General features: G+C 30.3%; 2 protein-coding genes across 6 annotated transcripts in view; both read right to left on the bottom strand.

Annotated features, from left to right (window-relative positions):
- Positions 1–2818, bottom strand: part of LOC107452189 (uncharacterized) — a 41598-nt gene extending 38780 nt beyond the window's left edge. The window contains exon 1 of the mRNA XM_087161229.1: positions 2713–2818. The gene's annotated coding sequence lies outside the window, so the exon portion shown is untranslated. The remainder of the gene's footprint in view (positions 1–2712) is intronic.
- Positions 1–23546, bottom strand: part of LOC107441831 (uncharacterized) — a 36553-nt gene that overhangs the window by 9053 nt on the left and 3954 nt on the right. The window contains exons 2-3 of one of the 5 annotated variants that reach the window (XM_087161222.1): positions 5258–5445; positions 3938–4058 (exon numbers count right to left, since the gene is read on the bottom strand). In XM_087161222.1, coding sequence (XP_087017348.1) covers positions 3938–3994 — 57 coding nt within the window. In that variant the 5' untranslated portion in view covers positions 3995–4058; positions 5258–5445. Of the gene's footprint in view, positions 1–3937; positions 4059–5067; positions 5446–5617; positions 6252–23546 lie in introns of those variants that run through there. The other 4 variants (XM_087161220.1, XM_087161221.1, XM_087161224.1 and 1 more) reach the window with 4 other exon arrangements.

The following is a 23546-nucleotide window of genomic DNA, read 5'->3' as shown; positions in this document are numbered from 1 at the left end:
GCTTCTCAATTTTTATATTTTTTAAATATTATTTTTTTCATGTTGACTTCAATTGAAACCCTAATTTTGTGCCGTACCACTTTTTTCAGATAATTACAAAATTAGAAATCCTGTTTGTTGCGTTACCTCTTAACAATTTTAAAATTAATTATAAAATAATATTTAAATCCCTTTTATTTTTAAATTTTTTTTCACTGGTCTTTAAGTTTTTATTCAAATTATAATTATGCAAAAATTAAAATTATACAAAATTTGAATTTTATTCAAACATTAGGTTAGCACATTGATCTAACGGAAATTTCTTGGAAAGAGCAACAAATAATAATAAATAATTTTTTTTAATTATTTTAACTTTATTAATTGCTTTGGTACACGCTTGTGCATGTTGATTAACATCGATTTATTAATTATTTATTTTCCTATTTTCTACCCCATGCGCTGAACTGGTATTCGGCTTGTAAATGAATAAAAAATTTAAACTGGGGAGTTTTACCGGATGATGCAGATGTAACTGTGCAATGTGAAGGTGTGATTCAAAATGGGAATCAGTAGAATAAGCAGTAAATACAATTATTACATTAATATCAATTAAAAATTGAGTTGTGGTGAGTCATAAGTTTGTAATTTACTTCAGGCGAGGAAATATATTTGTCCTCAAAAACTGCCTTGAGAGCTGGGCTTGTTAGTCTAAAATAGCTAAATGTTTTTTTAATAAAAATACTATTTATTTCAATTATAGTAGCATACTAAAGATAAAAAAAAGAACAGAGTTCAGTAAGTTAAATTTTTGCTATATAGGCAGAAACTGCAGAATAGTGCATGATAACAACATTTCGACAAATAAATATTTTATTTATTGATAATTTCTATTTTTACTTTCCATTTTTTTATTAAATGATTATTTCTTCTTTTTCTAATGCATTTTTTATAAAAAAGCATTATTTAAAAACAAAATTTCATCAATTTTATTTTTAACTTTTGAACCTTTCATATTTTTGTATTCTGTGTTTGATTACTATATAATGTATGAAATACTGCAAATTTATTCTATGATTAAAAAATAAATTGTATCATAGAAACGACTAAAACTTTATAAATTGATAATACTTTAAACTTTTTTGATATTTTTAACTAATTAAAAGATTTAGCCCCTGAGAGACATTTGATTGATACATTATTTATTACAATACTATATATTAAATAATTAAAAAAATTAAAAATATGTAAAAATTAAAACATATAAAGTATTAAAAATATATGAAGTAATCATGTGTGACATATCATTTTTATGTATCACGTATGTTCCTTTTTCAAAAGTCTCAATTGAAAAATAAGCATAATTTCTTTAAATAATACATTGAGGTAAAAGTAAAGTTACTTAAATCCAATATGCACAGTGTCTTAAAAATATAGTTTTATTTTGAAAAGAACATTTTGTCTGTTAAAGTTTTTTATGAGAATGACATGAAATTTATAAATGCATAATATTATGCCATGTAATCCTACGTGATAAAACAATCATGAATGAGATAAATTTTGGGGGGCATATTTTAACATTTTAAATTGTAGTCGAATGTTTTTTAAAAAAAATGTAAGAAAAAAAAAGAAGAAAAAAAAAATTTGATAAATTCTAGAATATTAAAGCAGTTTTAAGTTTAGCCATTTTCTCATCTTGTTCCGGTTCAAAACGTTTTAAAAATCGAAATTGTTGTCTTTAGAAAGGAAAATAAAATTTTATTCAGTTAATTGACAGAACTATAGTATTCATATTTTGAAGAAATGGTAAATTATAATAATTGTGATGGGAAAAATTTTTATGCCCATTTTATTTAATGTATTTATCTCCTTGTTATTTTCAAGCAAAGAAACAGACAAGATGAGATATTTTTGGTTTTCTTGGATCGCATGATTTATTTTGGTAACCATAAAAACTTGATATAAATGTACACGAAAAAATAAAAAAGACAACACATAGAACTCTTATTTTCCTTCCTCTATCGGCAGTATTTATAGTTTCAGTATTAAAATTTTAAAAATTAATACTTTTAATTCAGAAAAAATATTTGTTGAAAATACCAAATTATGAAAATGTTGATTAGCACAAAATAATTACTTTAAAAATCCCATATTATTTTGATAAAACAAAATAAATAAAATTATATGAAGTAATCATTAAAACTCATACAATAAATTGAGTTTAACATTTTGTCCCATTCTTAAAAAAAATATTTTTATTAGTTTTTTTTTACCGTAATAAAATTATATGAATTTTTTTAGGAAACTTTTGCATTTAAAGTAATTCTTCATTGTTTTAATTAGTTTAAATGCAAGTTAGTGATAATTATTTATATTTGAACATAAATAATCAATGTTTATATAATTTTGTTTAATTAAAAATTTTTATTAATTTCATAAATGTCCTTATAAACATAAACGTGACATTAAATTTCTGAATGAAAACAAAGTTATAGAAAGGTCATTAAAATTCTAAGTTTCGATTTATAATTTCAAAAATTAAAAAGTTACATTGATTTTACAAATATAAATAAAAAGTAGCTCCGTGCGTTCAAAATAAATTCATGCGCAATGAACAGTAAAACCATGAAATGATGTACTGTATAAATAAATTTAATATACAAACTATAAAACAATTCTTGCAAACATATAATAATAAATGTATTAGTAAGTGATTTAATGCAAACATTTGCTTACCTCCCCAGAATTTATTTAATGACTTCTTATTATTCAACGATAAACATTATTAAAAAAACTTTAAATAAACTTTATTTAAAAAAATAACAACTAATAATTTAAGTTAAAACAATTAAAACAAAATATAAAAGTAAACAGAATTACTACTTATATTTATCAAAATTTCGAACTGACTGGAAATGTCTAGCTTAAATAATGATGGAATAACACTGTGAGCGCTTATACGTAAGAGAAGATTTAGAATGATTCTATTTCAGAGAAATTTTCTTAACAAAACCACCAAAAAAAAAAAAAAAAAGAAAGAAAATGTTTACAAGAATCTCCCCCTACTGAAATCCCCCCTAGAAATTCTAGATAATTGCCTGTTTGAGACAATTTATGAATAGGTAGGGGTCTGTTGATATTTGACATTTCAAAAAAGAGGACAAAAGAGCCCAGGGCCATAAATACGATAAAGATAAGTTAAAAATGCTAACCATTTTCTCGTATCCTAAACTAAGGCGGCTATTTTTAGGTATCAAATGACTATGTGTGTTATGTTGAGGGAGAATCGTCTTTATCAGTTAACAGTGAGAAGAAAAGGAATGGTGGGAAGAGTGTTTTATTGCTTATTGAAGGAAAGGGTGGCTGTGACATTTCTTGTAGTTCTCTAAACACCTGTTTTATTTTTTCAGACAGTGCATTTTTCTGTGTGTATTTTATTTTTTACTAATTTTCTTTTAATTACATAATATAATAAGTTGCGCTTTGTAAAAATAAGAGAGAGAGAAATTAAAAGTTATGGAAACAAAACGGAAATATTTTCTCTAAATAATGAACCCTGGCTTCCCAATTATTGGGGGGGGGGGGTCCGGACCCCTCGGACCCCTATGGTTCCGACGCCAGTGTCATAAATGAAAAAATATTTTAGACATATATTTGCTACCACTTTCTAATTTTTAATAGATTTCATATTAAATTGTTCTTTCGCTACTTGGTTTGCTTTCCTAGTGGTCTGATCAGACTACCTACAAAAAACCGTGTGGAGGCTTTCAGTTATAGAAGGCGTTGATAGAGCACCTTTATGTTGAATTCCATTTTTCATATATCGAGATGGGCCGGGAATTCCCCCCCCCCCTCTCTCTTTTTTGTGCTTAAGTTAGGTCCATCTTGAGCAGATTCATTATCGTTACTAGGTTTACTAGTACAAAGATCCTAAATTACTTAACAGTAGAAATCTACTTACTCTGTTGTTCCAAAAATGCCATTTAGGGAGAATTTGCAGAATGGCCTGACGATACATCGTATATAACTTCAGATAAATTTTCCACACAACTTTTTCACTAAACCAAGTATACACTAGTTTTCTAAATAGAAAAAAGATTTATTAGTAAGCAAACACTATGTAGAAATTACAAGACTTTATAGCCTTACCTTATTAATTTGTAAAGTAAACTCTCGATCAACCAGATTATCCCGAATGATAAGTAAAATTGCGGCAACTAAAATTTACGCCTACCTTGAATTACATTATGACAAATTATACTTGATGAATTGGCGCAGAAACAATTTAACTAATAATCTTTAAATGCATTTTAGACAAAGTATTTTTTCTCTGTTCCAATTAATCAAGAGAATTGTGTTAATAAAAGTGTAGGGAAGGCAAGGTTAGTCTGGTTGGTAAGGCACTGGACCTATGTCCAAGAGTTCGTCGGTTCGAACCCTGCCAGCCGAAGACTCCCCGTGCAGTAAATTGTGACCGTTGTACGTTAAATCTGTCGAGTCACAAAGTCCTCCATGTTCCCAAAACAAATTATACCTCAGGGGGTACTGATCCAGGAGTTTCCTTGTCTTCTGGATTGATTCAAAATTACAAAGGCTACTGAGTTGAACATTAGTAGTCGTAAACACAAAATTGAGTCAGCTGTTCAACATTATTAAATCTAACATTATCATTAAAAAGCATTATTAAATCTTAAATTTTGTAAATTATTATATCATACTTAAATTGCGTTGCGTAAAAATAAATTTTATTTTAAGCTCTTGAGAAAAATACATTTTTGCTAAATTAAATTTTATGCAATTAACAATTACTTATCGTTTAAAAGTTAATTTACTAAAGTTAATTTGAATAAAATATCATTTGAGAACCAGATTCGGAGCATGTTAAGAAAAATAAAATTAGTAATCATAAATCATTTTAAGAATCAATATAAAATCATCAATGCTACAATTAAAATATACCCCGAGTTGGTTTTCAACACTACTTCTTTATGTTACATTAATCATTTACTTTTTCAAAGTAAAATCAGTAGGTAAATTAAGATACACATGATTATACAAAAGATATATAAGGCAAAAATAATTTAATAATACCTGGAGTGGAGTGAGTTAAAAAAATATGTGCACGTGGGGAAAAATGTGCACGTGGAGGGAAAAAAAAACTAAATAATTATCGTGTTACTTGTTAGATCAAATTTAGAAAAACATTATTATTCATTAAAATGTTGAATTACCTAGGCATTTATTAAAGAAGAATTTAAAAAAATAAATTAAAGTAATTTACATTTCGGCGGCCTCTAAAATCGGCGATGGATCCACCGCTCACGACCTGTTCACGTACAGCTCTCGCTTTGGACTGCTAGCAAAAAGAGGGCAGGCAGCCTACTACAAATTTTTGATTGGTCTAACACGTTGCTACATCATGCTTTAGTTGTCGAACGGGTTGCATGCGTCAGAGGGGGAGAAGTTTCTCTAAAATGTAAAAGTTAATTATCCACTCTAAGCAAAAATATTCTCTCACTCCATTACTAGAATAATACAAAAAGTTTATTCTTGATTACCACATATTATTTTAACTCTGCGAGGCATATATGGCCTGCCGATATAACATAAGAAAATTTATATCTGGCAATTAGATACTTACACTTCATGAAGATGATAACAGGTACCGAAACATGTGGTCTGAGACGTCATTGACAGCTAATTTATAAGCAAAATGGTGCGTTAAAATTTAGCTTCTTCACCTGTTAAGAATGTTAATTAACATGAAGTTAATTAAATAGAACGTCGTATTACACATCGAATTTGTTGAAATATATTTCTTTCTAGTTTACTTCTTTCACTCAACTTTGAGTTATTATATGTTTATCTATTGTATTGTAAGCATAATATATTGCATTGTTACTTTGATGCAAAATTATTCTGTTTATGTTGTACATGGCTTTGTGTCTGTTATTGTATTAAGTAAGAAATACGTAGAAAAAGAAATGAACTCTTTGTGAAAGGATATAGAATGTGTCACCTGAGAAAATCAATACTCGACGGCATGGCTTACTCGAAATAAAATGGAAAGGACAGTTGCAAACATAAGCAAATGCCTCATTTCATTGACCAAGCAGATTGAGACACCCACGATGCGTCACTTTCCGTGCGGTTATACCATTGAACTTAAACCAATACTTATTACGATTTTTCGCTAGTGATTCGCTCTAGTCTCACTTTCTCGATTATCACAATCGACTTATCTGCCTGCACAAGTAAAATCGAAAACCTACACTGGCATTAGACTTATCGTCAATGTTGGCAAGAACAGAAAAAAAATCCTCGTAAAACGGGGTAATAAACGCACACCAAACAGGTTTGGCACGGTAATTACCATGGTTTTTACCCTCTATATAAAAAAAAAATTCCCCCCTGTTTTCTAAAGGGAAACATTTTTCCCATCCTCAGAAATTTATTTTATTGTTTCTGCTATATCTGTAAACATTCTAAAAGCGTACATAAAAGTAGTACTAAAACAAGAATTCATAACGTAGTTCAAATATCTTTTATTAAACATTGCAGTATAATATATGATCATTTTAATAACTTAAGTTCTAAAATTTTTAGCAAGGATCAAAATTCGTATTCCTAATAGAACATATTTTGTCCTTTTTAACTTTTTTTTCTGCCATAGAGCCCTATTATTATTCCTTTATACTACTTAATATAAAAAGTATGACAAATAATAAGATACTGTTCAAAATGCTTATATTAGATTTAGAAAAAATATGTTTGTAAGAGGTTAAATATTACTAGCTTTTCGCTGTTGCAAAAAATTTTTTTGTATGTTTAAGTGACCAATATATACTAAGCGAACAATTTGTACGTGTTATGTTTAAGTAAGCAATGTGCTGTTATTCCCAGGGAAGGATTGCTAGGAAGTCTTTTTCTTTTTAATACCGCCAGATGGCGTTCTTTTCAAATTTGTATGTATTTGTTTGCTCTTTGTTAATAAACCTTTACTTTCTGTTTGAGTCTCGATCTCCACGGACTACAGTTGGTAGCAGAGCGTGGTTCTGAGAATTAGGGCGCAGTAAAAATTTTCACTAAGTTTCGTCGTGATTTACATCTTGAGATTCCACAATGAATAGGGATCTGCCGAGTATTCCACTGTGTAACAGTGACAACTTCTATCAGTGGTATATTAAAGTTAAGGCTTTGCTAACACTCAAGAAAAGTGTCCTTACTGAAGAGGCCCCCGTTGATCCAAAATGGCGGGACACTAAACAATGATGACGCTGTAGCGTACATTCAACTTTCTGAGGACCAAAGTCTTCAGTTCGCCAACAATGCAAAAATTCTATGGGAAAAAAATTCAAAGCACATTTACTAGTAAAACCGAAGATTGCAAAATCGATGCAAGTAACAAGGTAAAAAATCTTGAAATGAAAGAAAATGTTTCAGACTATATTGCAAGATCACGTGGATCACATCAAAACAAATACTCCCATAACTAAAGGTGAAGATGGATGTTTTAATCCTACTGGTGATTTAGATTATCAGGAAATCATCGGTGAACTTTCATATGTATCAAATAGAACCCGACCAGATATTGCTTTTGTAACTAGTTATTTATCACAATTTAATAAACGTCCCGAAAAAAGGCATTATGTCTTGGCTAAAAGAGTTTTGAAATATTTAAACTGTCCAAAAGATAGGGTCATGTTTTATAGTAAAGAATTAGCAAGTTGGGGCAGCGCAGAAGGAGGAAAATCTTTTTCAGGTTCTGTAATTATGATAGGTACTTTTCTTATAACATGGAAAAGTAGAAAACAAAGATGTGTTAAACTATCAACATGTGCAGCGGAGTTATTTGCTGCAGCTGACACAGCTCGAAAACTTACTTGGTTATTAAATATGTTAAATGAAATGAACTATAAAAATGTATTAATGCTCCTGTTACTATATTTTCTGATAGCTAAGCTGCTATTGACTGGTTGAATAATGGTAAATCTTCTTACAAAACCAGGCATGTAAATCTTAAATTTCCTTTTGTGCGAGATACTCGTATGATTAAAGATAAAATATTAAAAACTGTTTATAACAATACTAATGATAATATTTCGTATTTTTTAACTAAAGCTGTAACTTTTGAGAAGTTAATTTTCTCTTTGGAAAAAATAAGTTTAATTTGAAATTTTAATTAAGAGAATTAATATTTTTTATGTATATTGTTATTTGTATTTAAAAGTAAAATCCTTCTCTCAGGGGGAGATTGTTGTCCATCCCAAGAGAGAATTGCTATAAAGTTTTTTTCTTTTTAATACCGCCAGATGGCGTTCTTTTTAAATTTGTATGTATTTGTCTTCTCTTTGTTAATAAACCTTTACTTTCTGTCTGAATCTCGATCTCCACGGACTACACAATGTACAGTCCGCAAAAAAAAAAAGATATCACCCTGAATAACTTTTGTTCTAATGATCAGATTTTCACGATCTAAGTGTCAATCTTAATGGTTCCCGGGGGTGACCTCAAATATGCTAATTAATTAGTGCTAACTATTAATTAAGTTACGAAATCAGACACAAAAACGTACTTTCTCTGAATAAACATGTATTTTTTTTACATATTTGGAATCCTGACTCTTAAAATAGGGGGGGTAGACAAAATTTCGAAAAAAATGGGTTGTAAATTAGGTCGCAATAAGGATTTATATATCTGGCGATGGTTTAAAAATATGCCAAATTACCTCGCCATAGAAGGGGAAATAATTTATAACAACCATAAAGAAACTGAATGAATGACAAGATGGGAAAAGATAGTGCTTCTCGTTGCTAAGCAACCAAAAGAATTTTTCACGTTGCTTTCTGGGCTTTTTTTTTTTTTTTTTAAATCTCCTTTAAAAAGGAAATTTAAATAAATTAATAAATTATTTTTGATTCTCCAAGATTATAGAATCTTTGAATTTTTATCTGACATTATTTATTTTTTTAAAGCTGTTTTAATGTAATTTGTATGACAGTTTTGAATTAAAACCAAATTTTCATAAGTTATCATAAATTTATGAAGAGTTGTAGGGTTAAATGCTTTTGCCCCGCACTTCGAGTTTCTTAGGAAAGGAAAAAAAAGTGATCAAGCAAAGGTGGACCTGAAAAAAGATAGCTATTCTGATGCATAATCGCAAAATTTTATAGAAATCACGGTATTTATTTTCGATAAAATTGTAAAACTTAATAAATGTTATAAGGCATTTTAAAAGCATTTTGATATATATATATATATATATATATATATATATATATATATATATATATATATATATATATATATATATATATATATATATATATATATATATATATATATATATATATATATATATATATATATATATATATATATATATATATATAATATATATATATATATATATATATCATAATAAATAAAAACAAAAAAAACACGAAGAAAATTACGAAAAATAATAAGTTTTATTTATTGCGCATAAGCTGCAAGTAAATAGAACTCATAAAATAAGTAAATAAGTTCAAAATGTAGAAAAAACTTGGGAAAAATTACGGAACAATAAAAAAGGGGGGAAGAAAAATAATAATAAAAAATAAAACAGCAAGAAACCGGAAAAAAAATTCTAAAAATATCCGGAAAATAAAAGATATAATCTTCTCATCAGCTTACACGATTATATCAGCAAAAAAATAGTACTTTCTATTATTGTATCAATATAGCCAAAGTAAAATATATCAATGCAATAGTTTGAGAAGCACTCAAAAAAATTTTACAAAAAAATTACAAACATAATGGAACACAATAAGTAAAAATATCAAGCGAAATCAGAAAATTAAGTATAAAGAAGAAACAGAATAAAACATGAAACGAAATCTATAAAGCGAGCTGCGAATTCAAATGAACTTATTACATGAACGTGAAATTTTTAAAGAATGATTTAAAATATTTTCGAAAAAGATTGCCACATTACAAAATATGAAACCAAAAGCGGAAATTGAGCTAAAAGCTTAAATAGAGGGGTTTTGTATTAAAGTGCGTTCTTACTGCAGTGTTTTGGTTATACCTATTTTATATAATGTGATTATAATGCTTTTTGAATTTATTATTCTGTTTTTATCGGAGAAAATAGTAACTTCGTTAAATCATGAAAATTCTTGGAATTAGACATGAAAAGTTAAGAATTTGAAAATCTAAAATGTAGCAGATACCCTGTATTAAGGAAAATAAAATATTTCATTTGAAATCTCTTTTTTTATTCAACATTATTTCATTTTATGCTTTACAGAATATTAAAACGGTGCGGAGATCAAGGAGGTATGTAAATAGGAAAATATATTAAAATCGATATCTTATGTTCAGAACCTTTTTTCATGGCACTTGTTAACCAAGATGCTGTAATGATATTGTCAGCATTTCAATTGAAAGAACTAATTCGTTCTGTTTAAAACTATCTCTATCACACGACTTTTTTTTTCCGAATGTCGCATACCTCCCTTAACTATATCCGTACTTCTTCAACTACGATTAAAATAAAACTTTATTTTAAGGAGCAAGTCAAGAATTTGTACTTCTTAATATTTGCAAATGATATTAAGTAAACTTAGTTTGCAGTAAAAAGAGTTGATGTTATTTACACACTCCTTTCGTTAGTTCTTTAAAAAGCATGATTAAACGAAAATTAGGTTTATAATACCCTTAATTAAACAAGAGTAACAATTGTTACAGTTTTTACAATACTTTTTCAACTCTGACACTCTTTTCATGAGATAACTTCTTTTGCCAACGATTTTGTCCCTTTTTTTTGTTAGTTGAAACCAGCTTACGTATTCTTGTAATTTTTACATTTTATCTTTGAAATTTCAATCTCGAAAGATATGCATGAAGTGACGCCTAGTCCAAAGAATCTAAGTTAAATAGTTGTAAGGCCGATTATTACGAAAACAATTAACTACTCTGGTTCAATGAAACAATTACAGTAAAACTTGGGTAAGTTGACCACTTCATGTGCATTGTTTTAGTGGCCAACGTAGACAAGTGGTCAACTTATAGAAGGGGTGGGACATTGTTTACTTTGTGGCGCCAGGCATGGTGCGTAGGCGCCAAAAGAATCAACGGGATTACAAACACACGATCGGCAACCTTGGAACTGCCCCAGTATTTAAGAAGCTTCGAACTGTACTCAGTCTCTATCCCACACAGTCTTACTTAATTTTTATGTTTCTGTTTTTAGCTTGTTATGTTCAGTTGTTAAATAAATGTTTAAGTTTATTGTTGTCATGGTTGTCTTCAACTTAATATGAGAGGGTTCCTCCCCCTCAATTGGTGACCCTTGTGTTTATTATGTTTTTGGATACGCTATTATCCGTTGTTTTACAATTTGGAATAACTGCTTGAATTTGGTAATGTACAATTTCCTCTCTTATTTGGTCAACTGCTTTGCTTTGCACTACTTAAAATTTAAACTTAATGAATAGTAATATCTTTTTATTGTATAATGTTAGACTGAAAGTTTTAAACATTATTGTAAGAGACTTTAATTAGTAGTTATTGAATTTGAATATACGAACTTTAAATGCTGTTGTATATATTTCTTAGTATAATATTTGTAGTTTTGAATCATTCTTAGTCATGTAAATACTTATTTTTATTGTGAATATTTCCATATATTCTCTAGTTACTGAATTGTTCTAATGTATATATATACAACTAGTTTAGTTTGAAAATTTTCATGAGTGAATCTTTAACTAGTTGCTTAGTTTTGTGTTACAATGACTGATAAAGATAAAACGGGAACTGAAATTCATAAAATTGGCCTTCGCTTACCTGGATTTTGGATTGATAATCCAAGTCTATATTTTACGCAGATTGAGGCTAATTTTAAATTATCAGGGATTACTTCTGAATCTACTATGTATTGCTGTTTAATCTCTGTTCTTGATCAGAATATTATGCAAGTAATTGCGGACTTGTTCAGAAACCCAAATTTGGAAAAGCCTTACACTGCCGTTAAGGATAGACTTATTGCAGAATTTTCCTTGTCCGAGAGTAAAAGAATTCAAACTTTACTTCAGGACCTTGCATTGGGGGATTCTAAGCCGTCTGCCTTGTTGCGACATATGCGAGAATTAGCAGGATCTAATTTTTCAAATGAGGTTATTAAATCTATTTGGCTATCTCATTTACCCTCATCTATTCAGTCTATTTTAAGTGTTAGTACGGAAGGTTTAGACACTTTGTCAACTTTGGCAGATAAGGTTTCTGAAGTAACTAGTTTTTCTGCAACTTCAAGTTGTAATGAAGTTGTAAATAGAGATTCACTTATGGAAAAAATAGCTCAAATGTCTACGGATTTGGCAGAGTTGAAAAACGAAATAAAATCTATGCGTAGATACCGAAGTCTATCCCGTAGTCGTTTGCGCTCCAAATCAAATGTTTCGAAAGGTTTTTCTCACACTTCTAAAGGTGAAGCAGAGAGTCAAACTGCCGAAACGGAAATGTGTTGGTATCATAGGAAGTATGCTAAAAAAGCACACAAATGTATTGAGCCTTGCAATTTTAATTTAAACTGATGAGCTCTACTATTAGTCCGGTGGTTAATAGTAGTGAGAATTTAAAATTTAGCCACCGACTTTTTGTTTCTGATCGCAAAACTAAGTTAATGTTCTTGGTCGATAGCGGATCTGATGTAAGTTTATTGCCTATAACATTTAAAGGTTGCAGGCCAACATCAAATTATGTGTTGCATGCTGCTAACGGCACTGCTATTAAAACATTTGGTGTTAAACTTATGTCGCTAGATTTTGGTTTACATCGAAAATTTGATTTTGCATTTATAATTGCGAATGTTTCAAAACCAATTTTAGGCGCGGATTTCTTACGACATTTTGAGTTATTAATCGATCTTAAAAATAAGAAATTAATTGATACGAAAACGTCTTTGGCTCATCAAGGTAAAATCTTTCCTTCCTCAATCCAAAGTGTTAAAACAATATTTGGCAATACTAAATATCACGATTTAATTCTGGAATTTTCTGAAATTACTAGAGTTAGACCTAATTATCTTAAAATTAAGCACGATACAGTGCATTATATTAACACGATTGGTCCTCCGGTCGCTTCAAAAGTTCGCAGATTGAATTCGGTTAAACTTCAAGCTGCCAAATCTGAATTTGATTTCATGCTGCAACATGGTATTTGTAGGCCATCCAAAAGTCCTTGGGCCAGCGCCCTACACATGGTCCCAAAAAGTAACTCTGATTGGCGACCTACCGGCGATTACAGAGCTTTAAACGCCTGTACTCGGCCTGATAAATATCCTTTACCAAATTTGCAGGATTTTTCTCAAAATCTGTTTGGCAAGAAAATATTTAGTATTATAGATTTTGTTAAAGCATATAATCAAATTCCCGTAGCAGAACAAGACATTGAGAAAACTGCAGTTATAACACCTTTTGGGTTATTTGAATTTTTGTATTTGCCTTACGGTTTGTGTAATGCACCTCAAACCTTCCAACGTTTTATTAACGAAGTTTTATATGGTTTAGATTTTGTATTTGCTTATATTGATGATATTCTCGTGGCAAGTGCTAACGAGACTGAACATTTGTATCACTTACGTTTAATATTTGAACGTTTAAAACAGTATGGTTTGACAATTAATGCTTCTAAGTGTATTTTTGGATCTTTTGAAGTACCCTTCCTTGGACATTTAGTAAATGAGCATGGTGTTAAACCCTTACCACATAAAGTAGATGCAATTGTTAACTATTCTAAACCCAAAACTCTAAAAGATTTACGCAGGTTTCTTGGGTGTTTAAATTTCTATAGGAGATTTATTCCCAAAGCGGCAGAATTGCATGCCCCGTTAAACGCTTTACTGGGGGGTAGTAAAAAAGGCGATAGTAAAACTATTAACTGGACTGCAGAGTTAGAAAATTCTTTCGAAAAATGCAAAGAAAGTATTGTAAACATTACTCAGCTATCTCACCCGGCACCTGATTGCCAGTTAGTGCTGTTTACGGACGCTAGTGACATTGCAGTAGCAGGCGCCTTACATGAAAAAACTGGATCTGGTTATATACCTTTATCCTTTTTCTCAAAAAAGTTAAATAATGCCCAAGTTAAATATTCTGTTTATGACAAAGAACTTTTGGCGATTTATTTGTCAATAATTCATTTTCGTTATATGTTGGAAGGAAGGGTATTTCATGTTATAACTGATCACAAACCTTTGACACACGCCTTTGCCCAAAGTTTTGAAAAGTGCTCTCCTAGACGTTTACGACAATTAGAATTTATATCACAGTTTACTTGTGACTTACGATATTTAGCAGGCGCAGAAAACTTAGTGGCAGACGCTTTGTCAAGGGTAGAAGAAATTGCTTTTCCTGACAAAATTGATTATGTGCAAATTGCAGCTGAGCAGTTGACTGATGAGGAATTGCAGGTATATTTAAAAAATCCAGATGTTACTAATCTTAAATTTAAATTAATTGTTTTGCCTAATTCTGATGTAAATTTGTATTTTGATGTCTCCCAACCTAGTGCTCGTTTGTATGTACCCATGAAATTTCGAAAAATGATTTTCGATTCTGTACATAACCTTGCACACATCAGTGCCCGATCTACTTTAAGACAGTTATGTAGTACATATGTTTGGCCTTCAATTCGAAAAGACATTGTTCAGTGGTGTCGCACTTGTTTAAGTTGCCAAAAGGCTAAAATACATCGACACGTTATATCACCATTGGGTAAAATTCCTGTGCCTAATGCTAGGTTCCAGCACGTGCATTTGGACCTGATTGGCCCATTACCGGTGTGTCGAGGATATAAGTACTGCTTAACTTTAATTGATCGGTTTACACGATGGGTTGAGGTGGTACCTCTACAAGATATCACGGCAAATACAGTAGCACGAGCAGTGATTTTTAATTGGGTTTCACGGTTTGGTGCTCCTGTTAGAATTTCAAATGATCAGGGAAGACAACTGGATTCCTACACTTTCAAGAAATTAGCACAAATTCTGGGTGTTGAAATTATTCGTACGACTGCATACAATCCTAAGGCTAATGGGATGATTGAGCGTGTTCATAGAACATTAAAAGCAGCCCTTATGTGCTATACTACAGATTCTTGGCTTGATAATTTGCCACTAGTTCTCCTGGGTTTGAGGACTGCTGTTCGGAAGGATTGGAACTTCTCTTCTGCTGAGTTAGTCTATGGGCAAACATTGAGAGTTCCCGGAGAGTTCTTTACTAACTCGGGAAATGACATCTCGCAGTCTGAATTGATTTCCCAGTTGCGTAAGGCATTTAGTGAGGTCAAGCCTGTAGCTTCTGTTTGGCATGACAAACGAGTCGTTTATGTACCAAAAGATCTTCAGACTTGTACGCATGTGTTCGTGCGACATGACGCCGTACGGAGACCATTACAACCTCCGTATGATGGTCCATATTCAGTTCTTAAGAAAAAATCTAAAATCTATCTTTTGCAGATCTCTACGAAGAAAAAGTGGATTTCTATTGACAGGTTGAAACCAGCGTATTTGCCAGTGGACGAGCCCCATACTTTATTCCACGATGATTCTCCTTGCCAGTCTGACCTTTCTTCAACTACAACTACCGAGTCTCCTTTGCCAGAAAAGGTACCGGACCCAAAGAAGTACGTTACTCGGTATGGTAGAAGAGTTCGTTTCAGAATCTGACGACTATGAAACTCCGGTGGGGAGTGATGTGGCGCCAGGCATGGTGCGTAGGCGCCAAAAGAATCAACGGGATTACAAACACACGATCGGCAACCTTGAAACTGCCCCAGTATTTAAGAAGCTTCGAACTGTACTCAGTCTCTATCCCACACAGTCTTACTTAATTTTTATGTTTCTGTTTTTAGCTTGTTATGTTCAGTTGTTAAATAAATGTTTAAGTTTATTGTTGTCATAGTTGTCTTCAACTTAATATGAGAGGGTTCCTCCCCCTCAACTTTTTCGTTTCCTACATGTTGCTATACATTTAAATTTTTTTTTTACTTGACTTAAAAATTTGATTTAGCAAATGGCCAAATGAATATCTCAAGAAATGTGTTTAAACCTAAACGAACTTCAATTTGTTACACAGAAATAATTTTAATATTAAACTAACTTTTTAAAAAAAAATATTTTGTTAGTTATGCATGTGAAGTATTTAATAAAAATAATTTCTTAAAATATCAGAACACGAAAACATTGAAAACTTTAACAAAACAAAATTATTTTAACACTTTAAAATTTATTCTGTTATTACTACGCATACAAGCCTATTTGCTCACTATTGCAACTGGAAGAGCAACTTTTCAACTAACACACCTGTTTTCAATGAATGAATGAAAGAAATGGTCAAAAGCTGAACCCCTACAGTTTCCCCAGATGGTCAACTCACAAAAAGGTTTAGATTAGCTTTTTACACTATTTCACCAAACAAGTGAAATATTAACAAACATTGCGAAATGACAGAAAATTTTCTGAATTTTTTTTTTCTGGTCAATTTATGAGGGTTTTAGAATAGAATTTCATAATACTCCTGGACAAAATTAACTTATTTCAGTGGTCAAGTTACAAAGGTTTTGCTTCTTTATTATGTAGGAAAATTTCCGTTCTTGATAATTGAGGTCAACTTATTCAGGTGTAAAACTTACAAGTGGGATCAACTTGACAGGTTTCACTGTATAAATAAATCATTAATATTCTTGTTTTTTTATTACGAAATATTAGGAGAAATTTGTATACATAATTTCTTCAAAACGTGTGTTAAAACTATGATTATAAGTTATTTAAGAAGAAAAAAGTCAAATGGAGTAAAAGAACAATTTTTGAGATGATGATTCTAAAAATAGCACGTTTTTCAAATCTTTATGCAATTTTTTATTTTAGTAGTTGTTTAACAAAACAAGGCATATCGAACATTTTCCTGATATAGCAATATTTTTTTGAACTGTGCAAAAGTTGAGAAATCATACAAACAACTTTTAAAGAAAATATTTTCAACTTTTTAAGACAAAAGGGTAACTTAAAAGGGTTAGCGCACAAGATTAATTTTGAATGTTGAATTAAAATTGCATGCCCATAGTTTTTTGTTCATTTAAAAAACAAAACAATCTGTTAAATTTTTCCTCTGTGCGCACATACGCTTTTACTTTTCATTACTCGAATAAATAAGAAGTAATAAAAAAAAAAAAAATTAATAATTTATCTTCATTTTTCGTAAACAACAGTATTTTTAGTAAATAGTCAGCTGTTCTGCTTCGAATGATATTGAGTGTGATCAGTAGAATATTTTTAATTTCTTAACAAGATTTAATTCTCAGATAGCTGGCAATAATTTTAAGTTTTCTTTCAATAAGAACTTAGCAATAATTTAAAAAGTAATTTTATTTTAAAGAAAAACATAAATTAAAGTACTTAAACGATTGATTAGTATATTATTGGAAAAAAATATACATAATAGAATTTAAAAAAAATTGCATTAAAATTCAATAAAAAAGTTAGAAAAATAATTCTGCGAAACACGCACAGACAGGTAATTTACAAATTTATTTTAAGATTAAGGCGATATATAAGATGTAAAGAAGTTTTAAAAAACTCTACTCTAAACTCAGCTGCATGACAGCCCATGGAGGGCCAAGGCCTACTGTGCCCATCTCAGTTTTCTGGACCTAGGGCTCTGGGGTGCAGGAGCAGATGTTCCGGTCAGGTGGTCAGCCGAACGCGGAACCCCCAGTGTTTAGTTCCCAATCATGCTTGGTACTTATTTATCGACCCACTGAAGGGATGAAAGGCTGAGTCAGCCTTGCCCGGCCCGAGGAACGACAGGGCGAAGCGCTACCGCTCAGCCACCGGGCGAAGTTTTAAGATGATTAAAAATGTTGACTACGCATTCGTATTAATAATTATAAAATATATATTCAAGAAATTGATAAATATATTATTCCAAATCTATGCATACGTGTGTATATTATTGAAATTGTATCAGTTATTGAAAAAGAAAATCAAAAATTAAAAAATAATCACATTAAGTAAGCACAATCTGGTGCATAATCATATTCTATCAGAAGCACGCCTTTATAAAACTAGACATTCGTTGAATAAAGTGTTTTTTATTCAAAATGTTTTATTCATAATTTCTTTACTAAATTACAAGTAAATTATTAAATGACTAAAAAGAAACATCGTATTTTATAGTTTGAAAGAAATAAAAATAAAAAGATTAGCAAACGATTATTAGCGAAAAAAATATTTTACACTAATTATTTAGTGTACACTAAATTTAGTGTACTAATTATTTAGTGTACACTCTTTACACTAAATATTTTACACTTGAAATTTTACACTACGCGCGCGAAGTCAAGTTCCTCGCAAGTTTATCATATTTTAATATTAATCGCCCCATTTAATCATTTTTTTATTGTCGCCAAATTATTTTTTTAAAAATAATTAATTTTAATTTTTTTCAGCTTCTAATAAATAAAAACAGTTGAAACTTTAGATTTTTCTATTGAAAAATATGTAGATTATTATGGTATAAAAAAATTCATACCTTATAATTCAAAATTTTTTCATACTCAATTTAATTAAATAATAAAAAATAATTAATAATTATTAAAAATTATTTTTTTCATGAAATTATCTTTGGGTAAATGAGTTTTATGAGTGGGTGCAATTTTTTTTGAATTGCTTCATTAGTTTTGAAAATATGACTGAAAACGCAAAAAGCGAAATTAACATTAAGGGGTACGAACTTTGGATCACTCTCCTGACCAAACTATGGGGACCACATTTCCCAGATGGCGGCTACCCCCTATATTTTGAAGGTTAGGAATCCAAATATGTAAAAAAAATACATGTTTATTCAGAGAAAGTACGTTTTTGTGTCTGATTTCGTAACTTAATTAATAGTTAGCACTAATTAATTAGCATATTTGAGGTCACCCCCGGGAACCATTAAGATTGACACTTAGATCGTGAAAATCCGATCATTAGAACAAAAGTTATTCAGGGTGATATCTTTTTTTTTTGCGGACTGTACATTTGAAATAGAGATCAATAAAATAAATTTTTTTATTTCTCGTATCGATACATAAATGTGAAAAACAAACATTTCACTTACAATCTTACACTGAAATGTTATGTTGCAATCATGTAGGCGGCCATTGACTAAGTTGTCTTAATCCCTAAAAGAAAAATACCTCGGAAATTGTGCTGCATACTTCAGAATAATGCATCTTTATTTTTGTAATCACAGCAGCCTATTATCCATCTTATAGCTAACTATTGAGATCAACATTCAGTGTTATCAGTGAAGCCATTTCATTGTTTGCAAAAACTTTTTGTAGTTAATTATTTTGCTTGAGATTTAATGTTAGTTGAAATGTTAAGCTGAATGAAAGTGTTCTGTCACTAATATTCCTCAATTCAAATTAACGTCAATAGATGGCGCTGAAACTCGTATATAACCATTGTGTGTAATCTATTTCTCAATAAAATTTCATAAAGACATGTTCTGTTTTTGCTGCTGTACTTTGAGTCCTTCCACTATGGTCCGTTCTCGTCAGGACTATTTACAACCAGCATTCGATAACTAAGGATTACAGCAGCAAAATAGATTTGTGAAACAAAGCTCAAATTCATCAACAACAAAAAACGCTGAGCATCGTCGCAAATCGAAACCATCGCACTCGTTAATTGAGAAGGTCACAATCACAATGGATCAATTACTACAGCAAAAAAGGATCCTAAAAGCTAAGCCAACTAGATTAACTAATCAAATTGACTTACTCAATCAAACAATTTCTACTTCAATAATTGAAGTCTATGAAAATAATGTAAACAATTAAATATCGAAATCGATAAATTGAACACTGACATACTCAGTACATGTCTAGATACAGATTATAACAATTATGAAGAGGAAATGCATGATATCTTTTAAAAAATAGATAAATTAAAAATAACCTTAAAAGATGAAATGATAAAAAATAATGAAAATAATAGTACAACTGTTAACAATACTGTCTCTAAGAATGACATATCTTTAAATACGCAGGGGTGATTGTGAACCCAAGTCAAAATTCCGGAAAATTTCTTGAGTTTAAAAAAAAAAAAACAGTTTAAATTGAAAAATTAGAAAAACATTTAAACAAGGTTTTTTTTCTCTTTTTTCTCAATATTTCTTAGTTTACTTAAAATATATATTTAAAATTTTACACATACCTATACCATTTATACATACCTATGATGACCTGGAGAAGTAATTAAAATTTACAAATATGTCTTTCTTTCTTGAGTTTATGATTATAACAACTATTTACTGATAAAAAAGTAATATTAATCATGAATATAAGTTTATAAAGTATCTCTCTGGCTCTACCTTACAAACAAATAAAATAAACTGTGTTTTTAAGTTCCACCTTTGAAAATTTGATTTCCCGAAACTTCTGTGATCAATGAATTTTTAAAACGTTTGGACCTTCAATTTCCGGAAACTTCCGGATCACTGTTAGCAAAAATTCCGGAAATCCGGATTTTTTCCGGAGCACAATCAGCCCTGAATACGACAACGTTAAACTGTTAAAACAATGTAAAATTACCGCGAGTTGAGTTGCCAATTTTTACATCAAATTCCATAGATTGGATTTCATTTAGAGATTTATTTTTAGCTTGTGTAGTTGCAATCTATACAAATTCTATACAACGTGGCAAATTCTGAAAGACAGGAACGAAAATGAATCCGAGATAACAAATGCAGCTTTAAACAAATTAGTTTCGCAACCTAATGCAAAGCATGAATCGGCTACTGGTTTGCGAAAACTTATTGACACCACCCAACAATGTATCGACACATTAAAAATTATCAAACAACTTGTCGATCATTGAGATACAATAATTATATTTTTATAGCACAACAAATTAGATCATGAAACACTCAAAAATTGGTCGTTAGAAGAATCAAAACAAATTAAACCTTCTTTTCAATATTTTAAGGACTTTATATTAAAAAGAGCGAATGTGCTGGCATCCTTGGCTAATTGCCAGAAAGAAAAAGTTGGTCAAAGTTCGTTTTGCGGTTATAGGCAGAATAAAGTTTCTCATCCGATCGTCTCAAATTTATATGTGTTTTGCAAAGGAGATAATCATAAACGATTTAATTGCGATAGCTTTAAAAATTTCTCGATTAAAGAGAAATGGGCAATAATTAAAAGTAACCGTTTATGTTCTACTTGTTTAAAAGGTAATATAAGCCATCCACTCTCTAAATGTAGAGCTAGCATGTGTAAAAATTGCTCGAAACCACATAATGCAATATTATGTTCAAAAAATTCGAGCGATAACAAATCAGACTCGCAAACTGAGGGCAATGAACTCTCTATTACTAGCAATAGTGCAATTGCATCTCATGGCGTATTATTGCCTACTGCGATTGTTTATGTTAAAGACATTAATGGTACGCTAAATAAATGCAGGGTTTTTCAAGGCACATTTATTAGAGAAAATTGCATAAATTTATTGCAATTAAATTGTAATTACACTCTAAAGCAAACGTTAACATAGATGGTTTAAGTTCCCAAAAATAGGTAAGATTGCAGGCTCCGTTCAGTTAGAAATATCATCACAATTTTATAAAAACGCGTGTATTTCTGTTGAGGCATTAATCATTCCTAAAATTACTGGTGACCTTCCTCAATTTTGAGTGGATGCGATAGCTTTTAACTACTTTTAAACATCTCCCACTAGCAGATAAAAAATTGCATTCAACCAGGTCCAATAGGTATCCTCTAGGGAGCAGACGTATTTGGAGAAATCATGCTAAATGGACATTTTTCTTTTCCTGAACATTCTTTAACAGCTCTAGAATCTATTTTTGGATGGAATATCCTAGGCAAAACAAAGACTATAACTAATTCTTAAGGGCCCCTTGAGATCTTGGGGCCCCCGGGCACTGCCCAGGTGTGCCCATGTGTAAAGACGGTACTGTGAATATGCCCCCGGAAATGTTCAAATATTTCCAGTTACAAGTTAGTGAGAAAAGACAAACTACATAATTTTTCTCGCCTAAGTCTCATCAATAATTGTGAAAATGTGTGCATCTCTGTGCAAATAACATTGGATAAATTAAAAAATAAAGTAGGTATTAGTTATTTTTTTCTAAATGAATAGTAATATTAAATATATATTCCATTATGTTGATTATGTAATATATGTTATACAAAATTTTTTCGTTTTTAACCTTTAACGTTTAAAAGGTTTTCCCTTTTAATAAGTCATTTCTTTCCATTCCCTTGAAAAACTTCTTAAGTGGGTTCCACTCTATTTAAAAAAAATAACTAATTTTGAAGTGTAAATACAGTATTGAAGCTAAATACTTTGTCAGAAGTAAATTATTACACGGTCCCCACATTCACAATATTCAACAAATCTGAGGTAATTGAATTTTAATTTCAGTTGTTTGCAAATAAAATTATTAAGACATGAATTTAAGTTTTTTTTTTATCAACTAAAACTTTGCTGCATTTAAAATATTAAAAACCCATCACTTCATACTTTATTAAAATTTTGCCTCTAAATATTAAGTTATCTCATACAACCATTTAAGAGCACTGAAAATTTTACAAGTAACAATACAATAATTAATAAAACGTAATAAGCAAAAAAAAGTAATAAAGTACAATAAAAGTTTCCAAAAAATTTATGTAATAGGTGGACGGTCCCTCAAGTAAAATATTATTTTTAAAATTCTCAATTCTAAAATTTAATGATTAAAAGAGAGATAGAAATTTGGAGTGAAGAAGTTTTCAGGATTCTTGACTGCTCTGGGAACCCATATTAAAATACGCAATTAGTGAATAATCCCTAAGTCAAGTTTAAAGATTATGATTCTAATCTATAAATAGAATATCTCCAGAAGGCCATTAGCTTGTCAGTGAAGAAGACGAATGCGCGTTACCAGCAATGAAATTAATGAGAGAAATAATATTTTCTATGGCTATTATGGGGAAAAATTGACAATGCCCCGTAATCAGCGAAAATTCGATTTATTGGTTTGATTTCAGAGGGATCCTTCAGAGGGATTCAAAGATCCTTCCCACTGATTCCAGCTCAGTATACCCACATGCGGGTCTGCATGTACGTATTTGTTCTCTTTTCTTATTTTTTTTTTTTTTAAGAGTCCAGCACTCACTACCATATAGGACCGTAGGAGTGTTTTGTATATGTTAAATTTTGTCTTTTGTTTAAGAAATGTACTTTTAATAAAATAAATAAAATACTAGCATTTTTATTTCTTGAGTAAAACATAAATATAGGTGGGTGCTTAAAATACAGTATGTTACTTAGGTACTGAGCGTCACTTGTAGTAACAATGGTGTGTGTAAATTATTTTAATGTTATTCCTAAAACTTATTGTTCAATTTACTTGCTTACAGTCAACACCTAATGACTCTTCATGCAGACTTGAACCAAAGATTTGAAGAAATTATTCACTTGGATATTCCCAACTGAGTATGGAACTCTGTTGTGCAAAGACAAACTCAGATCTCAA

Source organism: Parasteatoda tepidariorum, chromosome 4, assembly GCF_982258835.1.
Source record: "Parasteatoda tepidariorum strain Cologne lab strain chromosome 4, Ptep-v5.0, whole genome shotgun sequence".
Lineage (NCBI taxonomy): Eukaryota > Metazoa > Arthropoda > Arachnida > Araneae > Theridiidae > Parasteatoda > Parasteatoda tepidariorum.
This window is presented reverse-complemented; position numbering and strand designations above follow the sequence as displayed.